General features: G+C 35.2%; 1 protein-coding gene and 1 long non-coding RNA gene across 2 annotated transcripts; one reads left to right on the top strand and one right to left on the bottom strand.

The window, feature by feature from the left end:
- Positions 1-428: 428 nt before the first annotated feature.
- LOC116176144 lies at positions 429-2443 on the bottom strand. Its single transcript, XM_031494619.1, has 3 exons — positions 2388-2443; positions 587-1560; positions 429-530 (listed from the first exon to the last, which is right to left on the bottom strand). Exons 1-2 carry the CDS (start codon positions 2441-2443, stop codon positions 627-629), a joined length of 990 nt encoding a protein of 329 aa, XP_031350479.1. The 3' UTR covers positions 429-530; positions 587-626.
- A 362-nt stretch (positions 2444-2805) lies between these two features.
- On the top strand, positions 2806-3812 carry LOC116176888. Its single transcript, XR_004146540.1, has 3 exons — positions 2806-3486; positions 3543-3629; positions 3682-3812. It is a non-coding gene; the product is annotated as an uncharacterized LOC116176888 (long non-coding RNA).
- The last annotated feature ends 9552 nt before the right edge of the window (positions 3813-13364 follow it).

Genomic DNA, 13364 nt, shown 5'->3' with positions numbered 1-13364 from the left:
CCTATTAGTTTTGTTGAAGATGCAGTTCGTCATTTTTTATAATAAATCTGGGCAGAAGCAAATTAACTAAAGTGTTTTGTGAGAAGTTTAATGCGTGTTGTCTGATTACAGAAACAGTTTCGTTGATTTGAAAAAGGAAGCTATTGTACAGCGAGGCCTTTCGTTGAGGTTCTCTTCTTATTAAAAGATAAAAGTTTAAAGTTTGTACCGTCCGAAACAGCCACAGACATTTTATTCATCAAGTCTTTTTATTGTCATTTAATTCTGTGTTATAAAGCAAAGTTAACTTGTCAGCTAATTAATAAATCAAAGTATAATAAAAAACCTATAATTTTTATTGTTTTTCTATGGGCTATCGATTTCGCCTTATAGGGCTTCATCAGGCCGTAGCTGAAAATATATATATATGCTAAACGCGTGAAATTTTTCAAAATCTATCTTACCGTCTACTGAATTACATTTTTTAACAAGATGGAAATGTATGATGTAATGTCCATATTTTTATATAAAATTGAATGTATGGGTGAGCGCTGAAATTGAATTAAAGGTTAGTAAATCGTATATCAGAAATAAATTAATTACTTACATGTTTTAAGTGTAGTGTGTGTGTGTATCAGTATGTGAGGTTATGTATGAGGCAGTGGCGTGTTATGTGAATGGGCAACGTATTTATAAAGATGATTATCATTGAATTCAGTTATGTCATTTATTAATTTGAAATTAGGATCTTGTAACGCTTTGTGAATTTCATAGTGTTCTAGTATTGTTAATTTTTTGTAATTGTTGGTTTTGTGTAGAATTTTTGTATTGTCTATTGATATTGTGTGTTTTGTGTTATTTATGTGGGTACCTATTGCTGAATGTGGTTTGTTTTTGTTGTGTTCGGTGAATCTTGTTAGCAATTTTCTTGTGGTTTGTCCTATATATATGCAGTTGCAATCGTTACATGTGATTTTGTATATTCCTGACTGTAAATGATGTGGTTCCTTTGGTTTGTAGTTGGTTAGAATTTTTTGTAATGTAGGGTGTGTGGTGTTAGTGAGGGTGATGTTGTAGGGGTTTAGTGCTTTTTGTAGGTGTGTATGTATGTGTTTGTAGTATGGGATGGTTATGTATTTATTGCTGTGTTTATGATGTGGATATATGTTTTTGAGCAAATGTTTGTACTTGATTCTTTTAAAAATGTTATTAATGAGGGTAGGTTTGTAGTTGTTATTTTGAGCTATCTGAAGGATCGTGTTGTATTCGTTATGAAAATCTAATGGGTTTAGGGGGGTGTTTAGTAGTCTATTAAAGAGGAAGTTGAAGGCGGCCATTTTTATGTTAGGTGAGTGATAGGAGTTGTAGGGTATTATAACATCAGTGGTAGTTGGTTTCCTGTATATATTGTATGATATGTGGTTGTTATTGTTATATAGAGTGATGTCTAGAAAGTTAAGTGTGTTATTTGCTTCTGTTTCTAATGTAAATTTTATGTCTGAAATATTGTTGATAGTTGTGTGGAAGTGATGAAGTTGTTCTATTGTCCCAGTCCAAATGACAAATATGTCGTCTACATATCTTAACCAGGTGGTAACATGTTAATTGAAGCTCAACTAAAACATCTTCCAGCATACAACCACGCCAAAGAAAACGTCATTAAAATCTTGAACAAAAAGGTTAGTAAAACGCAATACACTCCTAACACTACCTATAAAAACATTACACACACTATAAAAACTTTACAACAAAAAATCAAAACCCACAACCTCACAGTTACATGCGCTGACAAAAACGCAGGTTTGGTAATTATCGAAACCAAAGACTACATATCAAAAACGGAACAATTCTTTTCAGATAATAACATCAACACAATAAAACACAATCCAATCAATAAATATATAGAAATCACAAACAAAATATTACTTGAATCACAACACACATTACATAAATTCACAAACACACCATACACAATAAAAAACAGAAACCCAAAAATTCCGATCCTTTACAGTTTAATTAAATTACACAAACAAGATAAACCAATCCGCCCAATTACAGCATCAACAAACTCACCCATACACAACTTAGCTAAACTACTAAACAACATCATGATACATAAATTTAAATACAAATCCACACAATCCATAAAAAACTCCAATCAACTCATTCAAGAAATTAACAAACTACAACTCCAACACAAAACATTCACAATGATATCTTTCGACATTGTAAACTTGTACACTAATATTCCTAAAACAGAAACACTACAGATACTCTCAGATTTGTTATATGATAACGATGATTTCAGAAAAAACTACAACCTCGATCCAATCGACATCAATATTCTACTAAAATTATTTCAACATGTCACAAACTTAAATTTCTTCATGTTTAACAATAAAACTTACAAAATGGAAGACGGTCTACCTATGGGAAATCCCATAAGTGGACTATTAGCAAACATCTTTATTGATCACCTTGAACTTCGAATTAAAAATCTACCAAATTTCAAACATGTTACCACCTGGTTAAGATATGTAGACGACATATTTGTCATTTGGAGTGGGACAATAGAACAACTTCATCACTTCCACACAACTATTAACAATATTTCAGACATAAAATTTACATTAGAAACAGAATCAAATAACACACTTAACTTTCTAGACATCACTCTATATAACAATAACAACCACATATCATACAATATATACAGGAAACCAACTACCACTGATGTTATAATACCCTACAACTCCTATCACTCACCTAACATAAAAATGGCCGCCTTCAACTTCCTCTTTAATAGACTACTAAACACCCCCCTAAACCCATTAGATTTTCATAACGAATACAACACGATCCTTCAGATAGCTCAAAATAACAACTACAAACCTACCCTCATTAATAACATTTTTAAAAGAATCAAGTACAAACATTTGCTCAAAAACATATATCCACATCATAAACACAGCAATAAATACATAACCATCCCATACTACAAACACATACATACACACCTACAAAAAGCACTAAACCCCTACAACATCACCCTCACTAACACCACACACCCTACATTACAAAAAATTCTAACCAACTACAAACCAAAGGAACCACATCATTTACAGTCAGGAATATACAAAATCACATGTAACGATTGCAACTGCATATATATAGGACAAACCACAAGAAAATTGCTAACAAGATTCACCGAACACAACAAAAACAAACCACATTCAGCAATAGGTACCCACATAAATAACACAAAACACACAATATCAATAGACAATACAAAAATTCTACACAAAACCAACAATTACAAAAAATTAACAATACTAGAACACTATGAAATTCACAAAGCGTTACAAGATCCTAATTTCAAATTAATAAATGACATAACTGAATTCAATGATAATCATCTTTATAAATACGTTGCCCATTCACATAACACGCCACTGCCTCATACATAACCTCACATACTGATACACACACACACTACACTTAAAACATGTAAGTAATTAATTTATTTCTGATATACGATTTACTAACCTTTAATTCAATTTCAGCGCTCACCCATACATTCAATTTTATATAAAAATATGGACATTACATCATACATTTCCATCTTGTTAAAAAATGTAATTCAGTAGACGGTAAGATAGATTTTGAAAAATTTCACGCGTTTAGCATATATATATATTTCAGCTACGGCCTGATGAAGCCCTATAAGGCGAAATCGATAGCCCATAGAAAAACAATAAAAATTATAGGTTTTTTATTATACTTTGATTTATTAATTAACACGACAAAGCCTATCATGGAGTTCTACATAAATCACATTAACTTGTCAGCGTTTGTGTTAAGTGCGCCTAGTATCGCAAACCTTGTACGGCCAGATTATTTGGATTATTAAAAAAAACTTTTCCATTATGTTTCGGAATAAATGTTTGTCATTGTCAATCAATTAATTGTGTGTTTACACGAATCCAAAGTGCGACCCAGATACAGTTTTCATGTCGGATTTTTTCTATTCAGATTTATTTCAGGTGTTAATCAAAAGTTGTGTAGGTAAGGGGAGGTTCGGGAGTTGATAGAGGCAACTGAGTCTCAGAAATTGAGAAATTTTAAATCAATATTAGGGGAGATTATAAAATTCTATGTTTCAATTTTGATTTGTTTCAGCTAGCTGAACAGGTGTTTTGTGATTGGTGTAGTGATCACATACCATTGCACACAGCAAAACAAACCTTTGATTTCAAGCACCCCACGAACAGAAATCTGGAAGCATTAAATCTGGTGAACGCAGTGACCGGTCAAAAGTACCAGAGAATAATGGCTTCAAAAAATCCATTGTGGCGCGACTTATGTATGAATATGAATACCCAGCCTCTTCGCCACAACTTCATTTCATAACCATGATGCCTTCTTGAACAAAAGCGAGATTCATTACTTAGCACCACTATAAATAATATTGCCACTCCAGGTTGTAATTCTATCGCTGCCTGTAACAGGTTAAACTTTGCTGTCGGTGTTTAGGAGCAAGTGCTAAGATAAGTTGTGAGACTACAGATGTCGCAGATGCCCATTCAGAGCCTACCTGTTTCATGATTAGATTGAAAACAGCGCATGATAATGAATTGGTTCTAGCAGAGATGATTTGCGAATGAAAAACTACCTTCCGTCAAGGCAACAATTCGATCTCTGTCTCATGCTTAAAAGAAGGTAATAAAAACAATTTGCAAAACAAACAGCTGAAACAATGACAGATAAGCCACTACCACTTGATCCACTTGAATGAAATTTTACTCAGTTACTACCTTTGAGTAGCTGTCGCAATACTCTGTTTTCATGTCACTTAGCACGTACACAGGATCATCGTCTGAAAACATACTACTCTATATAATATTAGAAAAATTCATTCAAAAAAGTCCTGTTTGTTCGCGAGGTGCTTGCACACCCGCTTTTATTTCTTTCGCTCTTCTTCTCCCTCATGGATATTTCGCTGCCTAGGTCGGTTGATAAACACTGTATTTCCCACTGGTACTTTAAATGTCCAGCATCCTGTGACCCGAGGTACAATTGGAACTAATAAAACCACAATGTATCAGACACAGCCAGATGTCAAGGTACAAAAAGTAAGCAAAACGCCAATAAACGAGACCGTATCGTTCAGTTGTTTACTGATGATGACCGTCTTGCTGTTGAAACGCGTTCGATACTTTAATACATTATTGTGACTTATTGGTATTTTAGTTTCACTTTTTGTATGTTCCACGGCTACAAATGAGTTCCAGTGCTTCCAATTATCTTGGTAATTTTTGAGATGGTAAACCATCTTCTGAAGTTGGAGTTCCAATTAATCGGAAAAGACTATGAAGTTTGAATGCCAAATGATTACAAAGAAGTTATGGAGAGGAAGAATTAAAAATACTCTTTATTAGGTCAGTTCTTATATAATGAAGTTGAATGATTTGCTGTCTGCATGATTTTTATAATGATTAGTTAAACAACGTGTACGTGAAATATAACAAACATTTTGTTATATAAGTATAACGTAGGTAAGTAATGCTTATTCCGTTACTAAACGTTTAAGTGCACAGGTATGCAGCATATAGACAAGACGAATATTCATTAGTATGAATAGGAGACTATAGACCTGCTCCGTGAGAAAATAAACAAATTGTTTAAAAACTTGTATTTTATTTGTGTGACCTAGCGTTATCCCTGCAGAATTAAATGAAAGAACGAGGGACGACCTTAAATAAAATAAATGACCAGTTGTCCGTTTTGCAATAATGGATACGCCGCTATTTTACGTCGACATCCATCAACTAAGATTTGAAGGGCTTCAAAATCCATATATTAATTAAAAATGCTTTGCATCAATAATGAATCTCGGAACATGAATTCCGATACCGTTAGGTGTAACAATAATATCATCAATTTGCAATAACCTGTAAGGCTACATGTGTTAATTTTTACAATACACTACTCACAAAAATTCTTAAGTGTAAACTGATTACGAGCAAACTTATACCGACAATGAAAGTACAGGTAACAATAAAATCTTACCTTTAATGCAGTAATTGCCGACGTAGGTAAAAGGAAGTAGTCATGGTTGTAGAAATTACAGCTTGGGACTATGATTGAAACCCAAACTAATAATTAAAACCGGAAACGAGAACCCTGAAAGAAATCACATGTAGCTTCTCTACGAACACAAAATTTCACATACCTAAAATTAATAAGAGGGTTATAAATAATATTGACAATTAAATTAGTTCCGTCTGCGGATGCCGTAATCTAAAAAAATACTCTATACAACAAAGGTGACTAAGCAAATGGCGGTCACTTACGTATTAACAAATCTAAATTTATATCCTCCAAATTGAGAGATAAGTGCGTAACTCGATTCCAAAAGCACCTCGAGGAATACACCGCAACTGGTCAATCATCATACCAGATAGTTTCACTCTTCCTGGCATCCAGAAGGTGGTAGCTTAATTGGTTTCAAAACAATTTTTAGCTATACATAATCCATTCAATTATTACTCATTGCTGTAGCCATCGACATTTTAGGTAATCGGTCAAACGTAAGGCCATAAGTTCATTTTCAACATTAGCGAGAGGGAAATTACAAAGTTCCTTTCAGTTTCGGTGATGAATTGAGAAAAACTTGCAACATGCCCTGTCGTATTATTAATTCGGGGCGCACTGTTACTATCGGCCTACATATATTCGGAGCTATATAAGAGTACGATTCACAATGAAAGACGCAATTACCATTCCTACGAGCGCTTTTTTCGAACTTGCGTCAGTTTGTGCAAGATTTGCATTTTTTCGAAAAAGGGGATATCCGCCTTATAATCGCTTTCCGAAGAGAAGACTTGGCATCGTTAGCACCATATCAACAATAGAAAGTATTTTCTGTAGTAGAATAAATTTGAAGTTAGTATTGGAAGACTGTCGACCAAGTCCCCCTCCTTTATATGTATTGCGGAATTTAGTATTAGAGAAATTCGTTTTAAAATTGTAAGGTAATTATATACTCTCCTCAAACCTTTAATTCCATCTTGTAGATTACACCTGATGATGACGTAAGTCGAAACATGTAGTGTCCCCAATTTTTTACACTCAATTAGAAATTGCATGGGAACGGTTTTGAGTCTATTTGTTTCTTTAACTTCACCTTTAAACGAATTGGTGCGCGTTACCACAAGTGTTCCGATGCCAGTAAAAGCTACATTTGGTCCTCCGGGACGGATGTACATTAGGACTTACAACCCTAAAGCTACAATTCGAGCCGCATGACGCTACATTTGGTCCTTGGGAATGGACAAGCTGACCACAGGCCAGGGCTCGAGCTCGCAACGTTAAGAAAAAGAAAGGTAAAGGGTCTTCGAACTCCTACTATTCCAAGAAGCCCTCCAATTTTCAGTGTCAGTGAAATATCTATGAATCACACTTGACAAAAAAACTGAATTGGAGCAAAAATATCAAGGGCAAAGCCGCAATAGGACTTTCTAGCAAAGTCGCCGCGCAATTGGGAGACTTTAGGAACCATTCCGAAGACTGTCTTGTGACTGTACACGGAGGTGAGACCTACGCTCTGTTATGGAACAACTATCTGGTGGCCAACAACCACACCCTCCACAACCGTAGCACTTCTTAACCATGTGTAAAGACCTGCGTGCCTTGCTTGCACGGGCGCGATGCGAACAACTCCCACAGACGTCATGGAGGTCCTCCTGGGTTTACCTCCGCTAGTTCTCCACGTGAGAGAGCAAGCTGTGACTACGATAAGAACCGCCTCTCTTTCCAGCATAGTTAGGTTCATCTCACGTGTGGGATGGCGTTGAGAGGTCAGACGACTCTAGTCTCTAGGGAGGTAGTAAAAAGGGTCCGAAATTGAGACCTAGACACGCGTTGATCCTGTCCACCCTCCAATCGTAATTCAGAATCCGAATGGTGAAGTCGAAATTTCAAACGCGCGTCGCGGGTGAACGGGACGTCCGAGATGGGTACCGACAAATGGAATATGGTAACCCCCGACAAGATCTTACTGATGTTGGAGTCAAAACTGGCTAATAGAATAGTGATCTGTCACACAAAAATGCGTTGAAGTCCCTTCGATCTTACATGCGGACTTTGATAATTTTTATCACCTCGGCCATTTGTGAACCGAATTGCATGAAATTCGAACTTGACATAGCCAGTACCATATCAAATGTAATGTCACCGCTTCGGTTCTCAAGATGTCTGCAATAAAAGAGGTCTGTAATGCGGGAGGTCGGCTTCCGGGATTTTAAAGTACATATAACCATTTCAAAACGACAGAAGATGTAATCTGCTTATTCTAGGTTAAACCCCATTTGATGCTATTTTATTGGTTGAATGCTTCGTAAATATGCTTTTTCTAATTGCAAATGAATAGAATATCTCTCCCTTTGTGTATTTGTTGTTAATCGTTTAGTGTGTTTATATGAGTGAAATGTCACCCATTGCCTTTCCTCAAACTTAATTAACGTATAAATTTAACTTTTGCCAACGATATCCCTCATTTGTCCCGTGCGCTACTTCAAATAAAAGATCAAATAATAAGAATCTATTAAAAACTGCGAATCTTCCAAAATTAAAGAAATAAGTATTAATGAGAGCCAGGATTCCTAGGCTAACATCTGCGTGTAGTGTAGGAGAATTAGTTAGGTAAAATTTGCACTATGTGGCTGGAGCTGAACAGTCTTTTGAGAGAAAACTGGGCGAGAACAAAAAAAGAAAATTGCAATCTAGCCGTTCATTAGGTAGATTTAACGACGTTTAAATAAACGAAGTAGAGCAAAACTTGTACAATAATTATCATGTAATGTTCGCAGGTTAGAAATAATTTAATACGACAGTTTAAATGTCCTAAAGCGCAATTTTCTCAACTTTCATACCTATTGTCAATTATATCAGTTAACGAGCACAACTACCAGTTTATTTCTTTACCGAACATGGCTCGTTAGTCGTTGCTACAAGCTTAATTAGGAGATCGCTATTATTTATTAAAGGCTTGACTGCACTTAGATCAACCAATCGATAAAATAATAACAGCGTAATGTTGGGATTATCCTCAAAATAAAGTGAAGTTGACAAAATCTCGGTAGCTGCCTAGATCATCTCCAGTTATTTGATTGCCAAAGAATTAATTTAAAAAGACCTCCATCCTATGGATTTCATTGACCACGATAGACATAGATTATTTAAAAACAGCTAAACGTCACTTGAAAATTACGTACGTATACTTTCATTTAAACGCGATAGGTAATTTTTTTGCAACGCATCTTCAAATCGGTTGTTAATTAGCTCTCCCCAAACAAAAAATTGCAATTTACATCATGATTTCTAATAAAAATGAAATTGTAACGGCCCGTTACAGAATTTCTACGAAAGTCTCAGACGATGCTGATCATAAATTTGAACCGATCTTGACGCACAGTATAATTAATAGAGGCCCCACCAAACAAATTGTGCAATTTAATTAGCGGTTTAGAATAGTTTTTGTCGGGCGTGTAGTGAGCCAAAACATAAATATCTGTTGAAAATAATTAGTACGGGTGAATAGATTTCAGTTTTGACTGTTTGCCGAGGTATTGATTAAATTAAGCTGGTAAAAGTCTTTCATAAATATGATCTTGAGAAAGCTGTAGCGATTTGTACCTGCTAATTAAATGAACGTTTAAAGAGTTCTCTCCGAAATTGATTACCTCGCCGTCGTTAAATCAGTCATTTATTTACGACTTCTCTGAAAAATTTACTCTTCGTAAAGTTTGGTCCGTGGCCCAGAACTAAATTTGACATTTTATTATAGTGAGCCGTACGGTTAACGGCCGAAAGGTAAGAAACTCGTCACTTCCGCGTATGTTATTTAATGGGTGAAGTACTCCATGGTTTTTTGAATGTTTTAACTTTTAAGTGCACTTTGAAAATACACTAATGGAAATTTTATTGACTATGGAGCTTACGTCTTTATTTGATAATTGTAACAATTAGTTGTGGTCGACTTGCTTTTTTACTTTTAGCAATGATTAAATAGAATTTTAGTGAACTTCCGTCTGGTTTACAATTCTTATATTATTTCCTTGAAATGCTGTATGGATCATCGTAGCCAAACTCTTCATAAAAACATTAACGTGCTATTCTCAGATACTCATAATTTATGTCTCAAGTTATGAATGTTCTACATTTTACAGCATGAAACACTATATCAGGTTGGTTTAACATTCTAGCAAAATTGTGGATCACAATATTGTGCTAGGTTTAATAGCCTCTTCTCCACTTCAAGACAAATAGGTGAGTTGTGTTACATTTAATTACACCCTGTTTGCTCATTGGCCAAAACCAAATTCAATTGCATTTATTTTCACATACTATTTTTTAAGTCACGCACTCGGCTTGCTCCAACTACACAAGACTCTAAATTTATTGTGTTCGTAAACATACGTGACAAAATTAAAAATTACAAACACCTTAAATCTAAAATTAAACTCTCTGTTATATTAAATCTAACCGAAACAAATTTAATGATCATTAAACCCAACGAAAATTAAAAAAAACAAAGTTACTTTCAATGACTTGTACGATCTTGATGTTATGTGGACTTCTTTTGGTTGAATTTGTTAATTGTTGGATTTGATGGTCTTAACTCCAAGAAAAACGGTAAGCCGACCGTCAAATTTATAAATACGATTTTGACTGACGTAAGACTGTACCAGTACATCGGTAAAAGGTAATAGAAACTCAACATCCTCGAGCGCAACAGGGCGTCCTCAAGTGTCACCGAGCATCCAGTCTAAAAAAATCTCTGTTCTTTTTTTCCAGTACTGTGTGAGGTTATTTACATTCATCATCTAAAATTTATATTCCTTTTAGTAACCGTTACGCCATATGTGTGTTTCTCGTGTAAGTTCTCGTTGTAGTATTGTTTTTATTTCATAGTTCATTATTCTTTCGCTAGACGTCATTCAAATGTAGTTTCTGTGGTTATAAAATTTTCTTTTCTTTGATCTTCTGCGTGCGCACTCCCTGTATTGAAAAGCAGATTCGATCGTGACTTAAAAAAAACGATGCTATATTTGCTGACAAACTTCGTCGTTACCTTTAATAATGGTTTTAATGGCCGTGTGATATTTTTGGTGAAGTTTTTCTCTTTTAATTTGCTTTATACGCTTTACTGCCCCTATTGCTTTTTTTTTCGCGGAACCGCCATTTTGAGTTTCGAGTTGAGGGACATATAAGTTACGATATACGATATCTGCGATATTTATTTACGTTACGGATGTCATTACAAAGAGTTTGCTCGTTTTAGCTTGATTACGTTTCAAACATTCAGATTACTTTTGTTGTATAGAAATTTAGTCATTTTTGCATTGTACATTAGTTTTTGAAGTTAACGTTACGTGCAAGCTTTTGTATATGTATTACCGATTTTGTATCGACAACTTGTGCTGAGTCAAACGTTTGCTTTTGCTAGATAGTGTAAATTAAATTATTCCTTTCCATTAAGTGTTGGTTACAATTTCAATTTTCTAGTCGCTCGACGTGACAAACGTTAGTTTTTCTCGCATGTATATGCCGCGCTTATCACTAACCCTTTCTTGTTGTGTTTTATCTGATTGCATATTATTGGCAGAGAGCGCCCTTCTGAGCTCAGATTATAATTAATATATTTCTTGTGATAGTCATTTGGACAATGTTACCTCCGTTATTCCTGCGGAAGTATATTTCGATAAGTATTTTCTGACTACGAGTTCATCCCTTTTTTGCAAAGTACCAAGACCTCGTCACTAAATATATTGATAATTCATCACCTTTAGGCTGTACTAACTTTATCGAACATATAACTACTTCTGAGCCGATTAAACAAGATATTATGAACAAGATTTTATCCTCTTTCTCCTACTTTACTACAAGTTGCAAACAAGGAATTGGACAAGAACGCTCCACTAGTCCTTGGCTAGTCCAATAGTGTTTGTTAAAAGGAAAAATGTTTTTGTGTTGACTATAGAAACGTACATGCTATAACTCAGAAAGACGCATATCCTTTACCATACCTTATTTCCATTTTAGATCGTTAGGGAGACGCTAACTTTTTGACAAGTATCGATATTCGTTCCGCTTACTGGCAAATACCTTTACCCCTCATTCACTGCTTTCACAGTATCTATAAGTATGTGGTTTGTTTCATTTCACTCGTATGCCTTTTGGTTTACACAATTCTCCTGAAATCTACCAGATGGTATTCCTGGTGCTGATTTAGAACCCTTTTTTTCGTTTACCTTGGGGATATTGTCATTGTTATCCCAACCTTTGAAAAACACCTTGCTCGTCTGACCGTTCGCCAAGACAGGTGTAATTTTTGTCACCCAGAACTCAATTAGTTAAGCTATTTGGTCAATAGCGATGGTTTTTTAGCTGACCCGAAGAAGATAGAGGCTATACTGGCTATTCCTTCCCCTTTTAATGTTTCTGAAGTAGGTACGACGTTTGTTGGCATGGTAGAATGGTGCAAAATGGTTTGCATAACGACTTTTTAAACTTGTTTATACATGTAAGGGGTATAGCAAAATTTCCCGTATCATACAAATGTTTTTCAAATAGTACTCCACGTTTTTATTAAAGCGCGAAGTTTTCCATTTAAATATGGATATTAACATGGTGCAATATTGCTTCACTGGAGACAATAAATTAATTATTAGTAATAAACACAAACAAAAGTAGAAAAAGCGCGTGTAGTCGCAACTCCGTGGGGCCCAGTCCGAGGTATTTACGAAAGAAAAGAACGTATCATAAAGTAAAAAGGTTGTAACTTTTTCTATGCATTGGTAGTTCCCAAAAGGCTATAGCTATGTGCTTCATGTTTTTCTTTACTAGAGGCATCCATGGTCAAAATTTCAAAGAAATATCTTCATAAATAAGGAATCTCGTACTGTGCAGAACGCACCTACACTGCGCATGCGCACCAGAGCTATAAGCTACCGAATTAAAAAAAAGAAGGAACTAAATATATAGAAAACTGTAGGAGTAGTTAAGGCCTCGGGCGGACGGACAGACGGACCGACAGACAGAGAAAGTGGGGGAATAGCGCACCCAACTACAGGATGTCCCATTTATCTTGAGACAGTCGGTTATTGGGGAAACTAGCGGCGGTATCAAACAATGATTCATATAAAATATTCTTCATATGGTGGGACCAATTTAATGATGCTATGTATATATTCACACACCTGTCCCGTAAGATTCAAATATAAACCTACACGCGATTTTTGATTTGAGCTAGGAAGCTTGTTCTGTCAAGAATTTGGCACATTTTTAGCGCATTTTTGCAAATTTATTTATAAAAAGGTAGC

The sequence above is a fragment of the Photinus pyralis genome, unplaced genomic scaffold, assembly GCF_008802855.1.
Source record: "Photinus pyralis isolate 1611_PpyrPB1 unplaced genomic scaffold, Ppyr1.3 Ppyr1.4_LG7, whole genome shotgun sequence".
In the NCBI taxonomy this organism is placed as follows: Eukaryota; Metazoa; Arthropoda; class Insecta; order Coleoptera; family Lampyridae; genus Photinus; species Photinus pyralis.
The sequence above is the reverse complement of the archived record's forward strand: the minus strand, read 5'-3'. Positions and strand labels throughout refer to the sequence as shown.